The sequence below is a fragment of the Callorhinus ursinus genome, unplaced genomic scaffold (assembly GCF_003265705.2).
Source record: "Callorhinus ursinus isolate GAN/ISIS: 27379988/994484 unplaced genomic scaffold, GSC_fseal_2.0 scaffold14, whole genome shotgun sequence".
NCBI lineage: Eukaryota > Metazoa > Chordata > Mammalia > Carnivora > Otariidae > Callorhinus > Callorhinus ursinus.
The window spans coordinates 13110318-13132346 of NW_027397076.1; the positions used below are offsets into that span (position 1 = coordinate 13110318).

A 22029-nucleotide genomic window follows, 5' to 3' on the forward strand; every position below is an offset into this window, starting at 1 on the left:
AGGAAAACTTCCCTATCAGGACACACCAACGGATGGGCAGTTTCAGCCAATGGTGATGAGACGCTAGCTAGCAATGGACAGAAAAGCCAACGGGAGAGAAGAACACAGCCGTCAAGTTAGGGAGTCACCAACTTTATGCCACATGCAGAGCAGGCTCTGGATCAGTGTCCTTTGGGAGATGGGGGGGGATGGACAGACGGACAGGCCTGGAGGACGGAGGAGGGGACTGAGGAGGATGTTGAGAGGCAGAGAGGGTCACACTGAGAGCCAGGGAACCATGAGGAGCGCCTGCGGAGCAGGATGGGGCACACGGAGGAACATGCGGCCAGGAGCTTCCCTTCACAGACCCTCCTCCGTCCTGCCTCTCGGGTTAGAAACCAAACCATGTGAGACTCCATTTCTGTGGGTCAAAAATGATCATATGTTGGCAATTTCTTATGGGTTCCATGTATATACATAGTCCCAGAGTAACACTGGCAAAGTTGAAAGAAGAGTTGATCATGGGGGCGCCTGGGGGGCTCGGTCAGTTAAGCATCCGACTCTTGATTTCAGCTCAGGTCGTGATCTCAGGCTCGGGGGATCGAGCCCCTCATCGGGCTCCATGCTCAGCAGGGAGTCTGCTTGAGATTCTCTCTCTCCCTCTCCCTCTGCCCCTTCCCCTGCTCGCATGCGGGCGCTCTCTCTCTAAAACAAGTAAATAAAATCTTTTTAAAAAGCGTTCATCATGAAATGTAAAATCACCTATAATTTTTGTAACCTTTGCCATTTCTCCCCTTCCCCCCTCTCCTTCCCCCATTCCTCTCTTCTCCTTTATCCTCTGCCCCCTCTCCTTTCCTCCCTTTGTATTTTAAACAGTATCAGGAAGCTAATGATCACACTTCCTCATCACTTGAGAGCATTTCATGAGAAAGATTCAAATGCCCGTGTGCACACATGTATTGTGTACGTATGTGTACTGTGCGCACATGCATGCATATCACATATACTCACATGCACATTGTGTGCACATATGCACATTAGCATGTATATCGCATACATGCACGTCTATGTTGCACGCACGCACATATACTGGCTGCACGTGTGTTGTGTACACACATATTGTGTATGTGTGCACGTATACTGCATGCATATGTACATTGTGTGCATGCATGTGTACACGGCACATACGCGTATGATATATACGTGTAGCATGCGCACATATAGTGTCCATGCATGTGTATTGTGTACATGTGAGTATACCGTGTACACACATGGGTATTGTGTTCACGTGGAAGGAAGGACAGAAAGTGTCTTCCCTTGGTGGCCACGCCTGCGTGACACGCTGGACAAGGGCGGCTCCCACCCTCACCGTTCCCACCAGCTGGCTGCTCAAAGGTCACGCGGCCAAACCTCAAGCTCAGTGCTGGTGGGAGAGGGAAGAGACAAGCGGGTGAGGAAGCAGCCACCGGGGCCCTGGGCTCAACCGGAGTCACAGTGCACGGCAGGGCTCTGCGATACGGAAGTGCTTGTTAATAAACGAAAATCCCCTTTGTGCTACCCGACTGCCTACCTGCAACTCAGGTGTTCAGGGGGCAAAGAAAACGAATGACCCTACCGTGTGCCTTGTGGCCAGGAATGCAGGCCGACAAGCCCGGCTCAAATCCCATGCTATGGCCTCCTGGCCGCAGGAGCCTGGGCAGGTTTCTCCTCGAGGCCCTCGGCTGTCCCGTGTTCGCGTGTAAAAGGAGAGGCAGTGGGTCCAGCTCCGGGCTGTTATGTTTAAATGGGACAAAGAGTGGGAAGCGCCCTGCAGCACCGAGCCTTAGACACAGAAGGTACCAAAGCACGCCAGGGGGTGCCTGGGTGGCTCAGTTGGTTAAGCAACTGCCTTCGGCTCAGGTCATGATTCTGGAGTCCCAGGATCGAGTCCCGCGTCAGGCTCCCTGCTTAGCAGGGAGCCTGCTTCTCCCTCTGACCTTCCTCCCTCTCATGCTCTCTCTCTACCATTCTCTCTCTCTCAATAAATTATAAAAAAAAAAAAAAAAAAAGCATGCCAGGGGACTGAAGGCCCTGAAACTGCTCTCCCCAGAAACCTACAAAGTCTGCCCAAGGGAGATCAGGTGTAGTCTGCATAGCAATGGCTCTACTGGTCTTTTGAGGAGTCACTTCCAGCCCACGATCTCCCTTCCTGCTGAAGTCCCACCATCCTTAGCCCCAGTGTGCGGGGTACAAGGAGAGGTGGAACCAAGTCACAGATTCTGAGGCAGGGCCCCTTATCTTTGACGCCTTGATTTAAAACAATGACATTTTTTTAGTCTCAAAGCCAGGCTTTTAGGCACCCTGCCAACAGACAAGATGACTGTTTCCCTTCAGAGGGCCCCGATTCCCATTGTGTAACTTAGAACCTGGGGGAAAATGCAAAACAATAAACCAGCTGCAAGTCTTTCAGACAGTGCAATTTGCAAGAAGTGCTTTTACTTCTTCACAGGACTCTGCATTAAGCCAGGACTAATTAATTGCTACATTAAAGGAAAGCACCTTTAACATTTCAATGACATAATCATATGTAATTATGATCATATAAAGGAACACTTTATAATTAATGATGTCTCCACTTCCTGAAATGTGTAATCCTTCTGTCTTGAATTCCAAAGAGGTTGGCAAAAGGCAGGCACTAAATATAGATCAGGAACTAATATTTAAATCAGCTTTTAATTTACCTTTCAATATGAACAGCAAAACCAGAACAAAAGCTTACCCTTATTAGGACTCTAAGTCTTTATGTCTATGAAGCTAAATATACAGCAACAACAGATCCGTGCAGAGATGGCCAAAATTACAGGCCTGAAATGATTACCTCTAAATAGCAATAATTTTGCCCTAGCAGGCACATTAACTGCTTTTTCAGAAATGCATTAAAACTCACCCCAACTGTCCTTGCTTGGCAACTGGGCTGTGTTACCACTTAACAAAGCACTCTGACTCCTCTCTGTGACTTAAAAAGGAAAATGGCTTTTCTTTTAATTAGGGAAATTTCCCACGAAGGTGAAAACCCTGGGGTGGTAGCAAGCATTGTTCTAAGCACTGAACATGTTTATCTTCATAAGAATCCCGAGATGGTACTATTATGATCCCCCTCATATAAAGGAGGACACCAAGGCCCTGAGCTGTTAAATAACTTGCCCCAGCTACCAAATTCCCAGGAAAGACCCGTCTGAATCAACTACAAACCAGACGGGACACACAGACTTTCTAGATCTTAACATTTGTTCTGTCACTCAAGCAACTGACCATGAGGGAGGCCCGAGAATCTCTACAACTCATTTCTGTTGTTAGCAAAGGTTTGCCGCAACCATAAGGGAAAATGCAGAGGGAACAAAATTCAACCCACCAGAACACCCAAAGGGCTTCTAGGAAAAAAAAAAAAAAATCCCTATGGCACAGCTTTCCCCTCTACCAGAAAACCCTGTATCAACTGCCTCCATTTGATGTTTCTAATTTGCTTCATGGTCCACGATTATCTGCTTTCACCAGGGAAATGTGCAGGTGGCGCGCCACCCCCCCGAGACTGTCTCCCGGAGGGTCAAGGGTTTACCTTGTCATAATAGTATCGAAGGGCTCTGCTCAGCTTATCATAGTTCATGTTTGTTTTGTTCTTCCGGAGGCCCCACAGTTTGGCCACTTCTTCTGCTTTGAGGAGCTTGAATTCACCATCGTTGGAGGTCCAGCAGATCAGATGCTCATGTTTCTGGTCCAGCAGCAGCTGCAACAGGAACTGCCACAGTGTGATTGCACTCTCCATACCTGAGGGGAAGGGGGCCAGGTCAGAGCCATCAGCACAGGTGCCCACCCAGGATGGCAGGGAGGGGGCCTCGGGACGCACGCCTCAGCTCCTGCCCTCCCTCCCCCAGGGAACCCAACAAAAGGCCACTTGAGCTTCAATCCCACAGGCCACTCGGACTCGGGTGCCTTCTAGATGCATTTTTGTAAACAGCCACGACTCAGAAATACAGGGAAGCCCTGTGATCCCTACAGTCACGACACACGTCCCCTCCGGCTGCGGCATCGGAGGAACATGCAAGAGGGATTAATGAACCTCCCACTTGCACAATGAGTCCCCATTCTAGCGAGTCCCCTCTTAACACAAGAGTCTGTTCCCACTCAGACTCTCAAGTCCTTTGTTGGTCAGTCTCTGCATCCGTGATTTGCTGTGAAATCTGGACCCCATGATGAGTGCGTTTAGGGAGGGGGCTGGGCTCCATCAGTCAGCCTAACTACTTGCCCTGCTGCTCAGGGAAGGGTCTTTGTCAGGTTGCTCGGTGTCTCCCCAGGACTTTGAAACCGAGCACAGTGCCCACATGTCACAGGGGCCCAATGGACAAAGGTTTGTGAACTGAAGGATCACCACTGCCATGTGAAGAGCCCTTCGCTTCCCCAGACATTTGTCACGCGGCAGATCAAACCCACAGCCACACCTGCTCCGATGGGAAAAGCATTTTTTCCCTGCTATGAGAGGATTAGAGAATAGGGAAAAGCATTTTTTCCCTGCTATGAGAGGATTAGAGAATACTCTCTTTTCCTTTGACTCTGGTGTGGCCTTTGTAAGTGCTCTTCCTTCTGTCTAAAATGCTGTTCCCTATCCTTGAAGCCTGGTAAACTCCTACTTACCTGTGACGACCCAGTCCTAAGGGAGCCTTCTTAAAGAAATTTTTCCCCACTCTCCCCCCAGTCAGTTCCTGATCTTCAGACATTTGAGGACTTTCACAGCAATGGGTACTGATTCTACTACTACTGCTAATGCACTTAGTTTATCCACAGTCATTAAGTTAGTAGGTAATAGGGATTAAGGAGGGCACTCATCATGATAAGCATTGAGTGTGTCTGCAATTGTTGAATCACTATATTGTATGCCGGAAAATAATCTAACACTGCATGTTAACTATAGTGGAATTAAAATAAAATTTAAAAAATAAAAATAAATCCTCTCAACAAAGGAAAAAAAAAAAAACCACACGTTCGTTACATGAGGAAAGAAGAGGTGGTTGGTCTGGCCTCGAAACCTGCACCTCAGGTGACCTGTCATGGTTGGACACATCAAGTGCCCTGGCTCTTAATCTGGGCAGGATGGGAGTGAGTTGAGGGGTGCTGGGCTGAGGATGCCAGGGACAACCAGAGGGTAGAAAATTGGGTTCTGGCTGGAGAAAGCTTCAAAGGCAAGCTGGGAGTGGGGACCAAGCCAGAGAGAATTAGGGTTTACCCCCCAATGATAGCAACAAGGAGACGCCGAAGCTGAGGTGCACTGAGCAAGGTATGTGAGCCCAGGAGACCTGGTAGCCAGGTCATAACTTCCTTCAAGGACCCCTTTGGGCCAACATTTGTGTTAATTCCACAATGCCCCCCATGCATTCTTCTTAAAGTGGCAGCTTTCAGACTGACAAGTTACTTTTCTCCTGCATGGGGATGGATGTGAAAGCACCTCACCATCCAATAAGTACTCACCTCCTTCTTCCTTTTCACACGTTTACCCGAAAGAATACGTGTTATTTTTTCTCTAAGCAACCATGGGCTCTTCAGTTAAAGGGAAGCAGATTAGGAATGTTCTCCAAAACCCCATAAGGCATTTTATTTATGGCTCTTTAAACGAGACAGTCTTTACAGAAATCAATGTTCACCACAATGGCCACTGGGTCTGTGAGACAGTAAATCATGTCACTGTTAGATCAAAACCGCCCCTGCATCTCATGAGTCTTGTAAGCACAGCTGCTATGATGTCTGGCAGCTTGCTGGCCTGGGTTCCTAATATGAACCACCCTTCCGATTATTTGTGGATGAGCCACAAGCTTGCTCCTCATCATTGGCACTAAGAATTGCTAACAGTCATCTCAAATTTTGGGGGGTGTTCTTTCGGCCAAAGGCTTCAGACAGTAAGCTTTAAAATATCTTTGAAACTTTAAGCGGATGCTCAGAGGAACCTGCTCCAAAGGGCAGAAGGCTGCCCGTGGGTCTGGAGGTCTGGAGGGAAGGGGTGGGCCGGGCCTCTGGCTCATGCACCAAGGAGGAAGGCGGTCAGCCACCTGCACATTAATGGACTCAAACCAGCATGTTCCAGATGGGACAACAGAAACCTATTCGTGTATTTGAATGTATTTACACTTACTGCTTCTACCAACCAGGACTCCTTGGAGCTTCTCATGCTGCCTGGATCCCTGTTCATGGCACTCCCACCCCAGGTATGAGAACCATGTTCTCTGGGCATAACTTAGGAGGATGAAATGTTCTCGAGCTTTCCTTCCTTCTCCCATTCAAGTGACCGTGCAGCAGTGCAAGAGAATGGAGTGCTTTCTTCCCACCCCACTGAAATCTGGGCTTGACCATACGATTCCATTTGGCCAATGCAATGTTCACTAGAAGGGATAACCATGCTGATTCTGAGCCAAGGTCTAAGAGGCTCCACGTGTTTGCACTTTTCCTCTCATGCTCCTGTCACTGCTGTGAGGCTACTGACCCAAAATGAGATGCATGGAGCCAACGGGAGCTCAACCCAAAGCCTGGAGCCCAAGCCCACGACCCACAGGCTAAGGCAGCATCCCTGAGGCTCGCTGCAAGAAACATAAATGGCGCGGTTCGCCAAGGACGTGTGGGGCCGTTTGTTAAGTGGCACCAATGCAGCCAAAGTTGACTATGACAACGTCCAATGTCTTTGCTTTAAAAATTTCTCTTTGCTCGAGTGCCATTATCTTTGCACTGTAGGGCTTGCATTCACAATCATGAGGTGTGTCTAGACATGAAAAATCATGCTGCCTGATGCCGGGGGCGTTGGCTGACGGAGGGCCACCAGCCGGCCAAGGGACAACCGTGGGTGCTACGGCCATGGCCTTAGAGAAAGGTAGAAGGAAGGAAGGAAAGACAAGGGAGATGAAAAAGAGTAGAGGAGCAAGTGGTGGGTGTGGGGCCGTTAGGGGCCCCCTGGATTTCTGGAATTAGAGGAACTGGGCCAAGGGAAGGCATGGGGCTGTGAACTAGGCATCACAGAGCTACCTCTGACAAGTGCTTAGAGACCAGCAGGGCGGCGCTGAGCCCCCAGCTGGGTGGGCCTTGGGACCTTCCCTTCCTTCCCCCTCACCTCGCCCACACCGAGGTGTCACAGTCAGGCTACCGCTGAGGACGGGAGGATTCCTTTGAAGCGTGACGGCCACCACTCTCCAGGAGGAGACCTCGGCATCAAGCCACCCCTGCCGAAAGCACAGTAAGCCGGGGCTGGGGTCTTCATTCTCCCATTCCCCAGCTCTGCTGGCCAGCCCTGTGCCCTCACTGGTCTTCCGGTGTCGACGACTGTGGAGCACACACCTTTATTGTTGGATGTCCCAGCCACACGCTACTCAGACACACGTCCCAGAAACCTGTCCCTGTGAGTTTATAATCCCACCTTCGAACCGGTCACCCCCTTCTACACTGGCCGAGGTAATTCCGGGATACAGTGGGGGCCAACGTGACTCCGGGCCCTCCCACCACCTCTGGTCAGAGCCATCCAGGTGATTAAAACGCAAGAGCATATGTGGGCAACTGGGGGACAGAGGCCCCAGCCGACATCACCGTGATGGTTCTCTCCATTCGAGGGCACTCACCGTGCTTTTAGTTCCAATCTTAATTTCTTTTAATTATGATTAAATACGTTTACTCATCATTCACACAGTTGTTTCCACATACAATTATGCTTCACATTCTATCCCCTCTCTGCCTCCAACAAATTCTGCCCCCTCTGGGACACTGGAAAAGATTCTAACGTCAGGACCGGGAAGCATGCCCTTCCAACAATGACCAACATATTCGCAAATTCATCCAAATGAGTATTTCTATTACCAGAAAAAAAGCTTTGAAATTAATTCTTTTTTAATTCTTTGACGCCTAGAATCTTTAATGAAGTGCTAGGTCTTAACATGCAGGTACAATAAAGTCCGATTTATCTGGCTGCCATCATTAGGAACGTGGGTGATTCAGACTGCACACTGTGGCTCTTATTAAGCAAAAAGTTCAAGAAAGTGTTGATACTTGAAACTGATGTTTGATACATTATTATGCCAACGGAAACCTGCTTTAAGTTAAAATATTTCATCAGCCTGACCTCCTGTAGCCGCGTGCCCACAATCCCCTGCTTAAAATATACAGAACACACGAAAGAAATTGCTACACAGCTTTTAAAAATATTCCCCAAATCAAATTTTTGCTAATAAGAAAATCCTTCTCTTTCCCCTTCCCCTGCCCAGACCTTATTTTGAATGTATACAGTTTGGTCTGGTCTTGTCACGCCATTCTTTATGCAAAAATCAAACTCTGCACTTTGAGATTTAGGAGGATCAGTCCGCTTCTGCTCTTACAAGAAGAGGTGCCCCTCAGCATTAGACACTGTGCCTTCCGCGGGCTCCCCCTCAAAGACGGCAGTCACACCCTGGCCAGACCCACCTCCAGGCCACTCCAGAGAACAAAGCCACCAGCCGGTTATCCCCTGCTCTCCTCTCCCTTTGTAATTTACAGCCCAGATCTTGCCACACTGGAGTTTCGTTAGATATTTAAAACAGCTTGTCCAATTTGAATAATATGCATACTTCCTTTTAAAGGAGTGAGGGAAAAAATAGGTTCCCCGTGTTGACAAATATTTTCATTAAAATTTTTATTATATTCTCCCTTCGATATAAACAAGACTGGATATAAACTCAAGGTTTATGATTCTTATATAATGATAAAATGAAGTTTACAAATTAGATGCCTCCTGTGTCCCATTCAAATTACTGAGTAATTTCACATATGATAGATGATGCTTTGTTCAAAGATGTCCCACATTCATGGAAAGGTTACGGCAATGACTGAGCCAATGTAGCCCTTTTGAGTAAGATGTGTTTATACCACTAGACCCTATAAAGATTCAATTCTCTCCCCACTTCTTTCATTTTTTTTTTTCTTTGAGTGTCCACGTTACGCCAAGATGCCATCTGGGTATTTGGGAGATATCAGTGAACAGAAGAGATGAAGACCTCTGTCCTCATGGAGCTCACATTCCAGCAGAAGACAGGCCATAAACAACAACAAAAACAGGAATATTAATTGTAGCATTGGAAGAACAGGGCTATGGAAAAACACAGCCAGAGCAGGTTAAGGGGGTGGGAGCCTGGGGGGGCGGGGTGTGAGCAGAAGGTCACGGAGCGCCTCACTGAGAAGCTATGGGTTGAGAAATTTCTTTGTTAAAACAATTTTTGGGGCACCTAGGTGGCTCAGTCGGTTAAGCGGCTGCCTTCGGCTCAGGTCATGATCCCAGGTGCCTGGGATCCAGTCTGAGTCCTGCATTAGGGAGTCTGCTTCTCCCTCCCCTTCTGCCCCTCCCCCTGCATGTACTCTTTCACTCTCTGTCAATAAATCTTTAAAAAACAATTTTCAAAATGGGTAAAATCATTGCTCTCATACAGACATAAAAATGAAGACATGGTAAAGATTTTATTTTACTCACTAATCAAGGAAGGAACTAGGCAGACCTTATAACAAGTTAAAAAATATGTGAACGATAGAAGCATTTGTAGATCAAAAACACTGAAATGAATGCACACATAGGGCAAACCCGAGGGTGGGAGAGAAGTCAACTGAGCACTGAGAGAGGGAACAAAATTTGCATGTCTATAGACAATAGCTACTTTGCTGTCACTTATCTATAATTAACAGAATTGTAAATTAGCTTCCCGGAAAATCAGGACCACATCACCCAGAGAGTGCACAGTTTTTCACTGAAGCACAATTATTCCCTACAACCCGCAGCAGTGAGAGAGTGAGCCACTTTGTCTGTTTGGAAGGTTATAGAGCAGGTAAGCACTGACTCAGGAGCCAGTCCCTCTGGATTCCAGTTCAAGTACTGGTCCTGCCTGGCTGTGGGACGTTGCCTAAGTTCCTTAACCTTTCTGTTATAACAAAAGTATCTCTCTTACAAGGCTGTTGTAAGGATCACTCAAATTACTCATAATGCACTTGAACTACACCTGCTACCTGGTGTTACTGATATGTTTACTATTATTTTTTAGGCAACAAGGAAACCTCTTCACAGAGCATGTTGTGAGGTCATTCGGCTTTCACCTAGCTCAAAGGCTTCATTTAGATATTGTAACACTTGGTGTTTTGTTCATTACGCAATGACCCCAATAAAGTCACTGGAATCCAAAGAGAATCTTCAGCTCCTTGGTGACTGTTTATGAAGTGACTTGAAATATGCTTATGTTTGGTTTTTCAGACTATCATCAAAAATGAAAGGACAAAAATTTTTTAATTCTGAGAAAACTTGGATCTCTGGGCACATACTTGCTGACTCCAGCTTAAGAAACATTGGTTCGAAATGCTGAGCCTGAGGCTTCCCAGCTGCTATGAGCCCTTGGGTGCCCACACCTCCCTTGGGGCTAATTCCACCCCACTTCTCGTGCTCCTGGAGGGGGGAGGGCCGGAAGTCACGCAGATGAGAGCTATTGGGTCAGAAAAAGAGAAGTGTTCTAAAGTGACATCCCAAGGGACATCTGTGACAACATGCTTATCACTGCTGCAGGCCGGTCAGGGCAACAGGTGCAGAGAGGAGAGGGGCAGAGCTGGCCACAAGTAAAGGGCCTGTCTTCTGGCAACAGGGAGAGACACCTAGGTGGACTGAGCCTTACTTTCCACCCCCATTCTGTGTCTTCAACCCTTTTGCTTTTGAAGACTACAAATACCATATCCTCGATTCATTCTCGAATCTGGATGGAGCCGCACAGAGAAGGATGCTACAGACTAGCCCCCATGATCATGCTCACTAGCCTGGTGTCCTCCTCTGCCTCCTGGAGCTCCGTGGGCCACATGGCTCTACCCCAGCTTCAGACTCTCCATAGCTCTCCCTCAAGTCAAGGGCACTAGCCCCGAGGCCCCGGCACACTAACTCACCTCCGGCACACTTCCTCTGGCCCCTGGGGGTCTAATGAACACCCTGCCCAAGGAAGAGAGAGCTGCCTCCTCCCCAGGGCTGGGAAAGACCCGCACTGGCCAACCGCCAATCGGGGCTCAAACAGTAGGCATGATGGGCCAAGGAGACTGAAAGGCCACCCAGCGCCTCCCATGTGAAAGCAACGTACATGGTGCAGACACACTCATGCCAGGAAGCTTTTCAGCATTTCTCACGGTCTGCCTCACACAGTCATTCATTCATTCATTTATTCATTCATTCATCTGTCTTTTCTAATCCTAAGAGCCTTATCTTTGCCTACTCTGTACACACTGGGTACTTTTATTAAGCCCTCACCCTCTGTCAAGCCCTTTCCCCGTATTATCTCATTTAATTCGTACACCATCTCTAGGAGTTAAATACATTTACCGTTCCCACTTTGTAGATGAGAAAATGGAGGACCAGCTGTGGAAGAGCAGGGGCCCCCTAGAACAGTCTACTCAGTGTGTGGTCAACACACCAGTGCTAACTGCTGGTCACCGGTCCATGATAAGAGGAGTACAGAAATCGAGAATAAGTGTATAGAGACTTCTCCTGCAATCTGTCATTATCACTATATCCACATATGTGATCAAGGTAGATTCATCTTACTGGCACAAGCGATGCACTAGTCAGAGTCATGAAGTGGGACCACGCTAAAATGTGTGATATTCAAGGTTCTTCAACTGTAACCCAAAAGTATACAAAAATCTAGAATTCACTGATTTCATTAAAAGATTTAAATATAACTATAACTTTATAGGAAAAACTGTGGGAACTGGCAACTAACCAAGGAATTACTTTAAATGCAGCAATACTTGCTTTTAGATGAACGTTAAAAAAATTAATATCCTGAGTTTGTGGAAATGGGGTTTCAAAATCTCTTTTCTAGTGCAGACAACATTCCTCCGTGAGACTGGCTTCTCTCCAGTGTAATTGAAACAAAACACAAAAATAGTTTAGATACATCATCTCCTGCAGGTAGCATTATTGTATCCAACCTAGATTAAATCATTAGTCAGCAAGAAGCAAACTTTCTCCATGAGAAGTTCAGTGTTGACAAATAGGGTGTTTGTTTAAAGTGTGCTTATAGGCATTTAATACAGGGAATCTCTAGCTCACTTGCAAACGTTTTGTCTGGTTAAAATTACTACATGGCAAAAAGTTTCCAGTACTAATAATGATCTTCTATATTAATTGCCTTTGCATGCACTTTCAATGACTATGCAGTTTTTTTGTAATTTTTCTCATTACACTTATTCTAATTGCATTTGTTGAAATGTCATTTCATGCCTGTAAAATCTATCATTAAAAATTGGGCTGTTATTTTGATATCTTTTTTATTTTTTTTGTGTGTCCCAAAATTATCAGTCCACAGTGTCTCAGAAATTTTAAAAACTAGTTCTTTTCTACTGATGGCTTGAGAAGTACTGGTCCCAAATGCTGACTCAGTGGGTACGGACCTTTGTTTTGCTTGCTGACGTATCCCCAGCTTAGATCAGTGACAGGTCACCCTAGACACCCAACGAACATTTGTTTCATGAGTGAATGAATATATAAAACTGAGGATAGCACATGCCATAGCCTGTGCCCTTACCTGGTCTGTAAAACTGCATGGAACATGCATGAGAATTAGGATTAGGCTCTTTGGAGAAGGCTATCTAGGGAAGGGAGTGAGAGCACTCATCCTTCAAACTACAGGGTGGGTAAAATTTTAAAGGGGTAAGAGGAGAGAGGCAGAAGTCCCCCACAACAGGCTTGAAAGCATCAGCAAAGGCTAAAGCAAGAATTAGGCTGGGGGGCTGGAAGGAAATGCACCTGCAATTTACCCAGAGGCAACCTCCCCTACTTGAGCCTGAAGAACAGAAGTCACCCAGGAGCAGGGGTTATGTGCTCCTTCCGGGTCACCCAAGCCTCCACCAGCTGCTGGGCTGAGAGAAGACTCGGTTCTACCCACCACCGCCAGCAATGCCTGGGCACATGGAACCCTCGCTCCAAGGTCAATGCACAGTGAAGTTAATAGTGTAAGTTAATGCTCAGGGACAAGCTCTTTGCTAGGGGTCCTGGTAATTTTGTATTTCTAATTTGGAGGGGGTGCTACAAAGACGGTCTCTTCCAACTGCTTAAGCTGCAAGACCCACAAAACCTAGACGGGCCCCTGGGGGACCCTCTGTTCAGCGCTGCCTCTTTCTGCGTCTCCTCCTCTCGGAAGTGGGCATTCTTTCTGTCTGCCACAAGGTGGCGCCAGACAACTTGATGCGAGATGGGGCTGCCCAGACTCTCTATGCAAAGAATGAGGTTTTTGCTGCCATTCTTAGAAGTCGAAATACCAACTTATTTGTTCTTCTTTCTATTGATGGCAACCTAACACTTCTCTTTGCATGTTCCTGGTTTCATTTTTAAAGTTACATTAAGGTGGGAGTTGAGGGGACAGAATTCTTTGATTTTCTAAAGCTTATATATTGTGGGAACTAAAAAAATGGGCCAACATAAAAATAACAATTTTAGTCAGAAATTAGAGGGCTCAAGGAAAGGAGAAAAACTCCTGTGTAAGAAGCAAACAAAGCAGGCGCTCCATAAGTATGTCTTTTTGCTTGCTAAAACTTGAATGGTTAGAGAAAGGGGGCTGAATATTAACACTTTGTTAACATTCAAAATTCTCTTAATTTCCACTCCTGTCTAGAGCAGCACCTACTAAGTGTTTGTATACCATTATATTATCAATGTCCAAGAGAAAGGGCAAAAACCGTTTCATTATATAAATTTTCTGGGCTTGAAGAAAAAACCATAATCAATCCAGAGGGTTCATAAATAATTGGTTGCCCCAGAAGCACACACCTATTTCTCTGTACCTCCAAGAGGCAAGTCCGTTTGAGTGACAGCGTGTATAGGAAAAGCTCAGCACAGTGCCCTGTCCGTTATGAGCCTTCAGCAAGGCTTACTGTTGTTTTCATCTGTGCCTTCCATGGAGCCTTCCATAAGGCTCCCACCAGTGGAGCTACTTAGTGTTAGCCATCCTTACTGGAGTGCCACCCAGCAATTCCAACATGGCACCTGGCAGACAACAGGCATTCTATAAAAAGGTGTGCAGTGAATCTAAGTTTCTTTGAATCTCAATTTCTTTACCCTTAAGGTGGGGATTGTAGTATCAGACTTCAGAGACTCTTCTATAATGTGCTAATAAGCCCCCACACAGAATAATTCTATTATTCTCTTTTTTATCTCCAAAGAAAGATGGACTTGTCCACTTTTCCAGTGTCTTCTGACTGCAGGAGCCCTGCTTCTCCCCATGTGGCTTGTCAGGTAGACACGTAGACACACACACACACACACACACACACACACACACACAGAGTGTGCGTTCTGCAGTCTTAAACATACACATCACCATTTAATCTCTTCTTTGAAAACATCACACACAATTTTATTGGGCAGTTAAAGGAACACAAGCCTGCTAGATCAAAGCAGCCAACTGGTCACCCAGCCTTCCCAAAATGAGGCTGTAGTTCATTATAGCCACTTGGTTAACCACATCCACTTCCCTCGTATATCAACATGCCCAGGAAACAGATTTAGAAATCCTGGGCACTGCAGGGAAAAATCTTTTCAGGTAACCCACTGTATTTAAAGAGCAGACCACGTCTTGAAAGAGGCGTAGGAATATAAAAGAGGTTCCGACAACCTGGACCTGTCCCCAGGTCCCTCTCCACAGAGTCTCTTGGGGAAGCACAGCTCTACTGACAATGTCTTTTCTTGAAACAGACGGGTTGTTCCTTCCCAGACATTTCTGGACTAAAACCCAAATGTTCACTTTCTTTGCAATTGTTTTTTGTTGCCCGTGTTTTTTGCGCCTATCTTAATTCTGGCCTGAAGCACGTCCCCCTTCAGTTCTCATACTTGGTAACATTCAGCTTCCTCTTCTGCAGGTTGCAGGCAGGAAACTGGAAAATGGGCCACAGGAAACCTGGCCTCCTACATCTGTCCCACTTTGTAATTGCAGCTCTGGTTTCATTTTGCTTTGTGTGTCAGCTTGGTTTTAACCCTCAACACGATGGCCAAACTCTCCTTTCTGGAAGAACACTGCTATTCTTATTGCCCAAGAAAACTCACTGAGACTTTTGTTTCCTCCCCAGAATAATTAACCCTATGAATTCAACAGAGGAAAAAAATACTAAGCAAATTCTCCTTCAACAGTAGCCATTTGGATCAAAAGCATATGGAGCTAGAAAAATGATTCATTAGATGTGATAAAGCCACCAATAAATCCCAGTGAAAATCAAGACTATTTTATAGTACTGTACACAGAAGTTATTTTAGATCAATTGGATTACCAGTGGTCCAAGGCTCCCTGACAAAGTTTACCTCATGAGCTTTAGATAAATAACGTATGAAAAAAAGCTATACTCACACCTCATAATTTCTTTCACTATGACACTATTTCAAATCCTATTTCTAACAATTATCACCATTAGGTTGAACTATATGAAATTGTTTTTATGGGTCCAAAACAGCCAAATACCCACAATCTCATAGAGTCAACTTAAAGCATATAATTACATACAGAGGACACACACACACACACACACACACACACACACACAATCACATCCCCAGGGTACTATCTTCTTCCCATGTTTGGTCCACAGACTCTTTTGAGAATCGGAAATTCTCTAGAGGTGGGGGAGGTAAACTCATACAAAATACATATAATTTCAACAGGATTTGTAAAACACTGAAGATAATTTATAAATCTCAAATAAAGAGCCCTATTCTAAACAAAATATGAGGTATATCCTCCCTGACCAGAAATACTGAGATTCCATGGAATTCTCAAGGAAACGGCTAAGACCCGCCCCCCCCATCTGTTACTTTTAAATAGGAGTTTTTCTTTTTTAATGTGAACATTTGATGAGCACTTATTATGTACCAGGCCTTGTGCTCAGTGTTTGATACACATCTAAATTTAATACTCCATGGGGAAGTCATGACTTTGAAAGGTGAAATAAGATGCTCGTGGTCACAGGAGTAATATGGACAAACAGAGACTCCTATCCAGGGGCATATGGCTCCAAAAGTCCAGGTCCTTAATCACCACACCGAGTTCCTCCAGCAGAGGCTTCATTTCTCATGTGCCTCCCTGCTTCTAAGAGAGAAGCCTCATTTGAACTCAGGGGGAGATGTCACATTCCCACTACAAATCAAATCAGGAAATGTCCTCGTTCATTTCTGACTTTGCCTCATCTGTGACTCCAGTTATTCCAACCGGCTCTGTTTTAAGAAAGAAACTATGAACCCATGCCTCCATCATTTTTTTAAAAACCGATTTCCCTTTTTAAAAAGATCTGTATGTTGGTTTAGACATGCTCCAGGTTCAATCCATGCTAAATAAATCAAGGTTGACTCTTGACTGTGAAGACAAGACATGAGAAGCAGTCCCTTCTTTCCCTTAGCTCCCCTTCAGCAGGAGAGACCATCCTGCTGCTCCGTGTAGGCACACAGAGCAGCGGAACAAGAGTATGAAAGTCAAAAGAAACGTGAAAGATCTAGCCTGCTCGTTTCTTCTAACAACAGAAGGAATCATGGGCGACACTTCACCTGCGAATAGGGACAGACTGGGAACCCCACGGAAACCACATGACCGTACCCAGCACGGCACCTGGCACCGGGCAGGAGCTCAGAATTGTCCCTTTAAAAACAAACACCTCCGGGGAGGCCCTGTTGTTCCGGGTCCTAAGGGAACATTTGGGATTCTGTGGGGGACCGCGGCAAGCACACAAAAACAAAATGCTGTCTTGCATTCAGCACAACTTACTGAAAAATCTTGCTAACGGTCCCTACATGTGAGCTTCCATTTGATGAGCTCCCTCAGTCCCAGTGGGTATTTTTTTTTCCCTCCCATACTCCCCGTGATTCTTCTGTTTTGTAGGGCTTTGGATGAAAAATCTTTTACCTGAACTTCTGTACTATTCATATTTTGAAAACTTGATCCTATGCACAAGGGGGAAAGCTGGAAATCGGAACATAAATTTCATCGCAGCCGCATGCAACTTCGAGTTGCATGATCTCAGGCAGGGAGGTCAACTTCTCTCTGTTTCAACTTCTTTATCTGTAAAACAGGGATAAGGCCAACCCTCTCCTCCTGCATACAGGAGTGCTATCAGACTGAAAAACTCTGTAGGAGGATTTTGAAAATAAAAATCCAAGTTCTCCTTTTGGTCAATGCCTTGCACAAATGCTCTTTAAAATGGGAATGGAACAATGCCTTCCGCTTCAAATCAAACCTTCGCAGAGATATTTTTTAAATCTATGGTTGTCTTAATGTCAGGAAATGTTTGTTTGCTCACTTTGCTATGATAGTTTTACGAAAATCAAAAATGAAGGAAATCTCACATACTGCCTCCACTAGAATGAAACCATAATCTCTCAGATACACTTGAAAGAATAAGAAGCTGGTGAAGGCCAAAAAGTCTATACCCGGCATAGTAAGAAAACTTCTGCATGATACAAAATGATGGTGGATTTTCCACATCCAGAAACTAAAACATTTCCTGCCAGAGCATCCTCCAAACCCTTCTATTGTGTTGAAACTGTAAAATCTTTCTAAATCAGGACTTCCTCCTATTATGCTCTAGAGGCGTCTTTCTGGGAAGGGTAGATCCAAGGCAAAAGGTAGGAATTCCCGCAGCACCACCCAGTGGAAATGTTAGAAAAAAAAAATGCAAGATAAAATACGTTTCGTCAAAGAAAATTCTCATCTTCGTTCTTCCAATTAAAAATCTGGACACTGCTCTCCTCCATCAGTGGCAACCAGCAATACATTCTGCTTAATCCGAGGGCCCTTCTTCCCCGGGGCCGTTCCTCAAATGCCGCCCACCCACAGGATCACCGACATCGTCCTCCGTGTCTCTCACACATGTGCACACACACTGAGCGGACGCCAGGGTGGGGGAGGAAGGAGGCCCGGGTGGGGTCAGGTGTGGGCAGCGACACCATCTCTTCCTCTCAGAAGGATTCCCAAGGGACCCTGGGGACCGGGAAATCTGCACAGCTGTGCTCAGCATCCCAGTCCCGCCATAGCTTTGGGCACTTCCGGTCAGAAAGGTAACCATCTGTGCACCTTCCCCTTCCCTGGCTGGGCCACCTCCAATATCTGCCCTGCAACCCTATCTCCCTAGTACCACCCCCCGGGAAAGGTACAGAGCCTTTCCTCATGGCCCACATCTCCGGTCCCTCCAAATCGCTCTCCAGTGTGACCATTCTGCTCCCCCGTCCTACCAAGGCCACCGTGGGTCCCGCGGGCTGCCCATGCGTGGTTCAGTCCCTCTACCTCATTTACAAGCATTAGAACACGTCTCTCTTCCCCAGTGGCTGCCTCTCATGCATGCATGACACATCAGGCTGCTAATCTTAGGAACCCTTGACCTTCCCCCTCCAGCTTTCCTTCATGGCCCTAGTAGTGGCCCAGAGAGGGAGAGAAGTCCTTGTCTTCCCAGAGAAACTTCTCTTGTCTCTTCTGTAGAACTTAAAACAATAAAGTATCATCTCTTCCAACATTTCTAGATGGTTAAGTCCCCGAAGAAAACTGCCCCCAAGCAGCACTCCTGGCAAAGTTAGTTTTCCCTCCTCCTGGGGTAAATCTACTGAAACCACCTTAAGAGAAAAAGGATACTCGTTAGCTGATCTTAAGGTTCTTGAGGGGCATATGATCAGTGTTAAAACTTTGTAATACAGCATTTTTGAGCTGGCGATTTATGAATGGCTCATAATAAGATAAACCTTTTCCTTTTTCTGAAATTTAACATATGTCAAAATGGGATGGCTCCTGGAAAGGTCAAGATTCAGCGGGCTTATATGGACACGAGCTCGTGTTTGGGTCCTGCTCTACACTGCTGCAAATATGGTTAGGAGCTGCTGGTACCTAGGACATCTTCTTTAGAGGTTGTTGAGAAGCACCAAGTGCCACCTCACATGGACGGCTAGCTAAGCAAGGAAATGGACTCCTCTGGGCTTCTAGGGGCTTCTATATTCTGTGCGTACTTCAGCTGCGCCTTCCTTCCTTCCTTCCTTCCGTGCTCTTCTCAGCAGAACTCTTCCACGGTTTAGGAAATGCAAATGCGAGGCATCAACATTTTTACATAATCTGGTATGATAATATACTCACTTTGCAAGGGATCTAAAAAAAACAGTGACGCTGCAGTCTTCCAGATGTCATCACCTGCTCATGTGGTGGACACCTGTGGGGGATTTCAGCTGCATCTCAAGTCATGAAGGTAGACCAGTCCTTTTATGGTTTTACTGTCTCCACATGCATATGTTTCTCTCACATTTTTGCGCCTTTTGCTACATATGGTGATTATGGTACCAAATGCAGGGGTTCTTCTAAACTTCAATAACTTCTCAGAGAGTTCTTTTTAACACGAGGCAAAATATAATGGCGCAACGGTAAAGTGGCGCACAAAAGGCATCTCATTTTCCACCGAATGTCTATTTAAAAATCGAGCCTGACCTGTCGACCAACTCCAGTAAGTGGAGCACATTTAAAATATCTTGGTGTTCATGGTGAGTACAGTTACTTCTAAGAAAACTGTTGCAAAAATAGAGAGTGATTTCAAAACTCTCCCAATGACTTGTATTTCAAACCTATTTACTAACCCCCCACATGCACTGAATAAATGAACAAAAGAACATGAACATGGTCACCACATGGAAGACCGATGGTTTCTTCTTTTGTGTCTGGCTAATGTGCACGCCTAGGTCCTTCGAGAAACCTGCAACAGCATCTGAAGGAAAAGACTGGCTGTTGGTACATCAGCATCAAACAGCCGATGCACACCCCAAAGTGCCCTCATGGCCCTTACTTCCCATTCGGGAATCTGCTGTCCACTAAAGTGGCTTGGCCCTTCCCTGAAATGTCTCATACAACGTGATACTCCACTTTTCCGATAATTGTTCCACAAGACTATATTAACTGTAAAAACAAAAACAAAAACAAAAACAAAAAACAGCTGGATCCTGCTTTAGAGGATCTTTTTCGCCTAGCTAAAGAAAGTCACCCTTTTTACATTTTCATCGTCTGGAGCATGTATGGTCTTCTATGTCAACGTCTTAAAGTTTCTACTTTTCCTGAAGACAAATTAGGTCTTAATATTTAGGTTAAGAGAAAAAAAAAAAGCAAAGGATGTGGCTAAGGCTGGCAGAGGATGCTGTTCTTGTGGTTCAGCTCTGATTTAAATCAAAGCAGGGCAATGCTCTTAGTTAAGAGCAGTGACTCTGAGCTTTGGAGAACCCCAGTGTACTTGGGACATTTGTTTGATTCAAGGCATCTTCTAAAAGCATATGCATTTGTAATACAAGTAATTCACTTTAAGATAATGTTAGCACTCTTCAAAGTTGCTGAATTTACCCAAGTATCATAAATGCAGAATTGGGAATCCGCACTAAAGCATCCAAAGAAGTGAATTAAGCAAAGGTCAGGGAATATCAAGGGGCTGCCTGAGTGATGTTTTTGCCTCTATTATCAAAGATGAGTTTGGCCCATCGACAGGCATTCCTGCCCTCCACTAGAGGCTCAGCACAAGATGCGACGACATGTCTCTGCCTGGGGTTTAATCCATTCCAATCCTGAACTCAGAATGTCACCTGGAGAATCTGGAGATGTTTGTTCTAAAATACTTTTAAAAAGAAAAAATGCAATAAAAATAAAAAGCAATGTTCTACCACCCCACACTTTCTGGTCTAAGTGATCAGTTTCTAGGTCTTGGAAAACAGACAGAGACATTAGCAGAAATAACTTCCCTACCAATGCACATGGATTCTAGATTCCAGAAGATTTCAAAATGCAAAACCGTAATGGCACAAGGAGGTACTGCATCCAGATATGCTCTTCCAAATAATACTAAAAGGTTTGCTCCCTTCTTGTGTGTTCTTAATGGGACTTGCTGAAATTAGGAATCTCCACTTTCTCCTCTCCTATAAATTGTATTTTTTAAAAATTCAAGTTTTCTCTGAGTTCTCACAGTGAAAAAATGGTTCTTTTGGGTGAGAAGTTTAGCAAATGTTCCCTTATACTCCCATCCTCTCTCAGGGCTCAATTCCTACATGAGAACAGCCCCTCTGGAGGTAGGAGGAGCAAACAGCGAGATCATATTGTCCCACTCTCTACGACTCACGCATTCCTCTTGTGGCCTACGTATGCGGACGGAGACACACACACACACACACACACACCTGTCAATGCTTATCTTCTTCACTTTCAAATGAACTCCAACAACCAGGACTTATATTTTAGCCTCGAAAGGAAAACCTTCCAAACTCCAACAAGGAGAGAGTGGGGAGATTACATTTCTAGTTCACTGAGTATGAACCAGAGAAGAGTTCTTCTTAACTGTGTTAGAAAACCGTTTGACCATACACCCCTTTTCTCACTCAATCGAGCATTCTGATCTTCCTGGGCCTTAGGATCATCATTCTGAGGATGATGAGAACTTACAGATGCAGACAGTGTAAGAGAATCCTTGCTGTTTAATTCTTTTTTTTTTTTATGGTGATTTTATTTATTTTTTATTTTTTTTTAAGATTTTATTTATTTGTTTGACAGAGAGAGAGACAGACAGTGAGAGAGGGTACACAAGCAGGGGGAGTGGGAGAGGGAGAAGCAGGCTTCCCGCGGAGCAGGGAGCCTGATGCGGGGCTCGATCCCAGGAACCTGGGACCATGACCTGAGCGGAAGGCAGACGCTTAACAACTGAGCCACACAGGTGCCCCCTTGCTGTTTAATTCTTAAAGAGAATTCCTGAGCACATCCTGGAATAAATTCTGGGGCTTGTTTTGTTGTTGTTTTACTCTCTCTCTTCTGACAGTGAAATGTAGGGAGAGAAATCTGCTTAATCGTACATTCTGGTAAATCAAGGTTTGACTATCAACAAACTGCTCTGTGGCAAAACCCAGCTGAAATTCACAGCGGACCCAGCCCTCCTTCACCAAAAACAATGTAGGTATTAGTCATCCTTTCAAATACACAGAGTCTTTTGTTATTCTCAAAATCAATCAGAAATCAATCAGAAACACCATTC

At 45.5% G+C, this 22029-nt stretch overlaps 1 protein-coding gene across 2 annotated transcripts in view; it reads right to left on the bottom strand.

Annotated features, from left to right (window-relative positions):
• The window catches only part of ELK3 (ETS transcription factor ELK3), a 68939-nt gene that overhangs the window by 38641 nt on the left and 8269 nt on the right, over positions 1–22029 (bottom strand). For both annotated transcript variants that reach the window (XM_073900471.1, XM_025881330.2), the window contains exon 2: positions 3575–3783. In XM_073900471.1, coding sequence (XP_073756572.1) covers positions 3575–3781 — 207 coding nt within the window. In that variant the 5' untranslated portion in view covers positions 3782–3783. The remainder of the gene's footprint in view (positions 1–3574; positions 3784–22029) is intronic.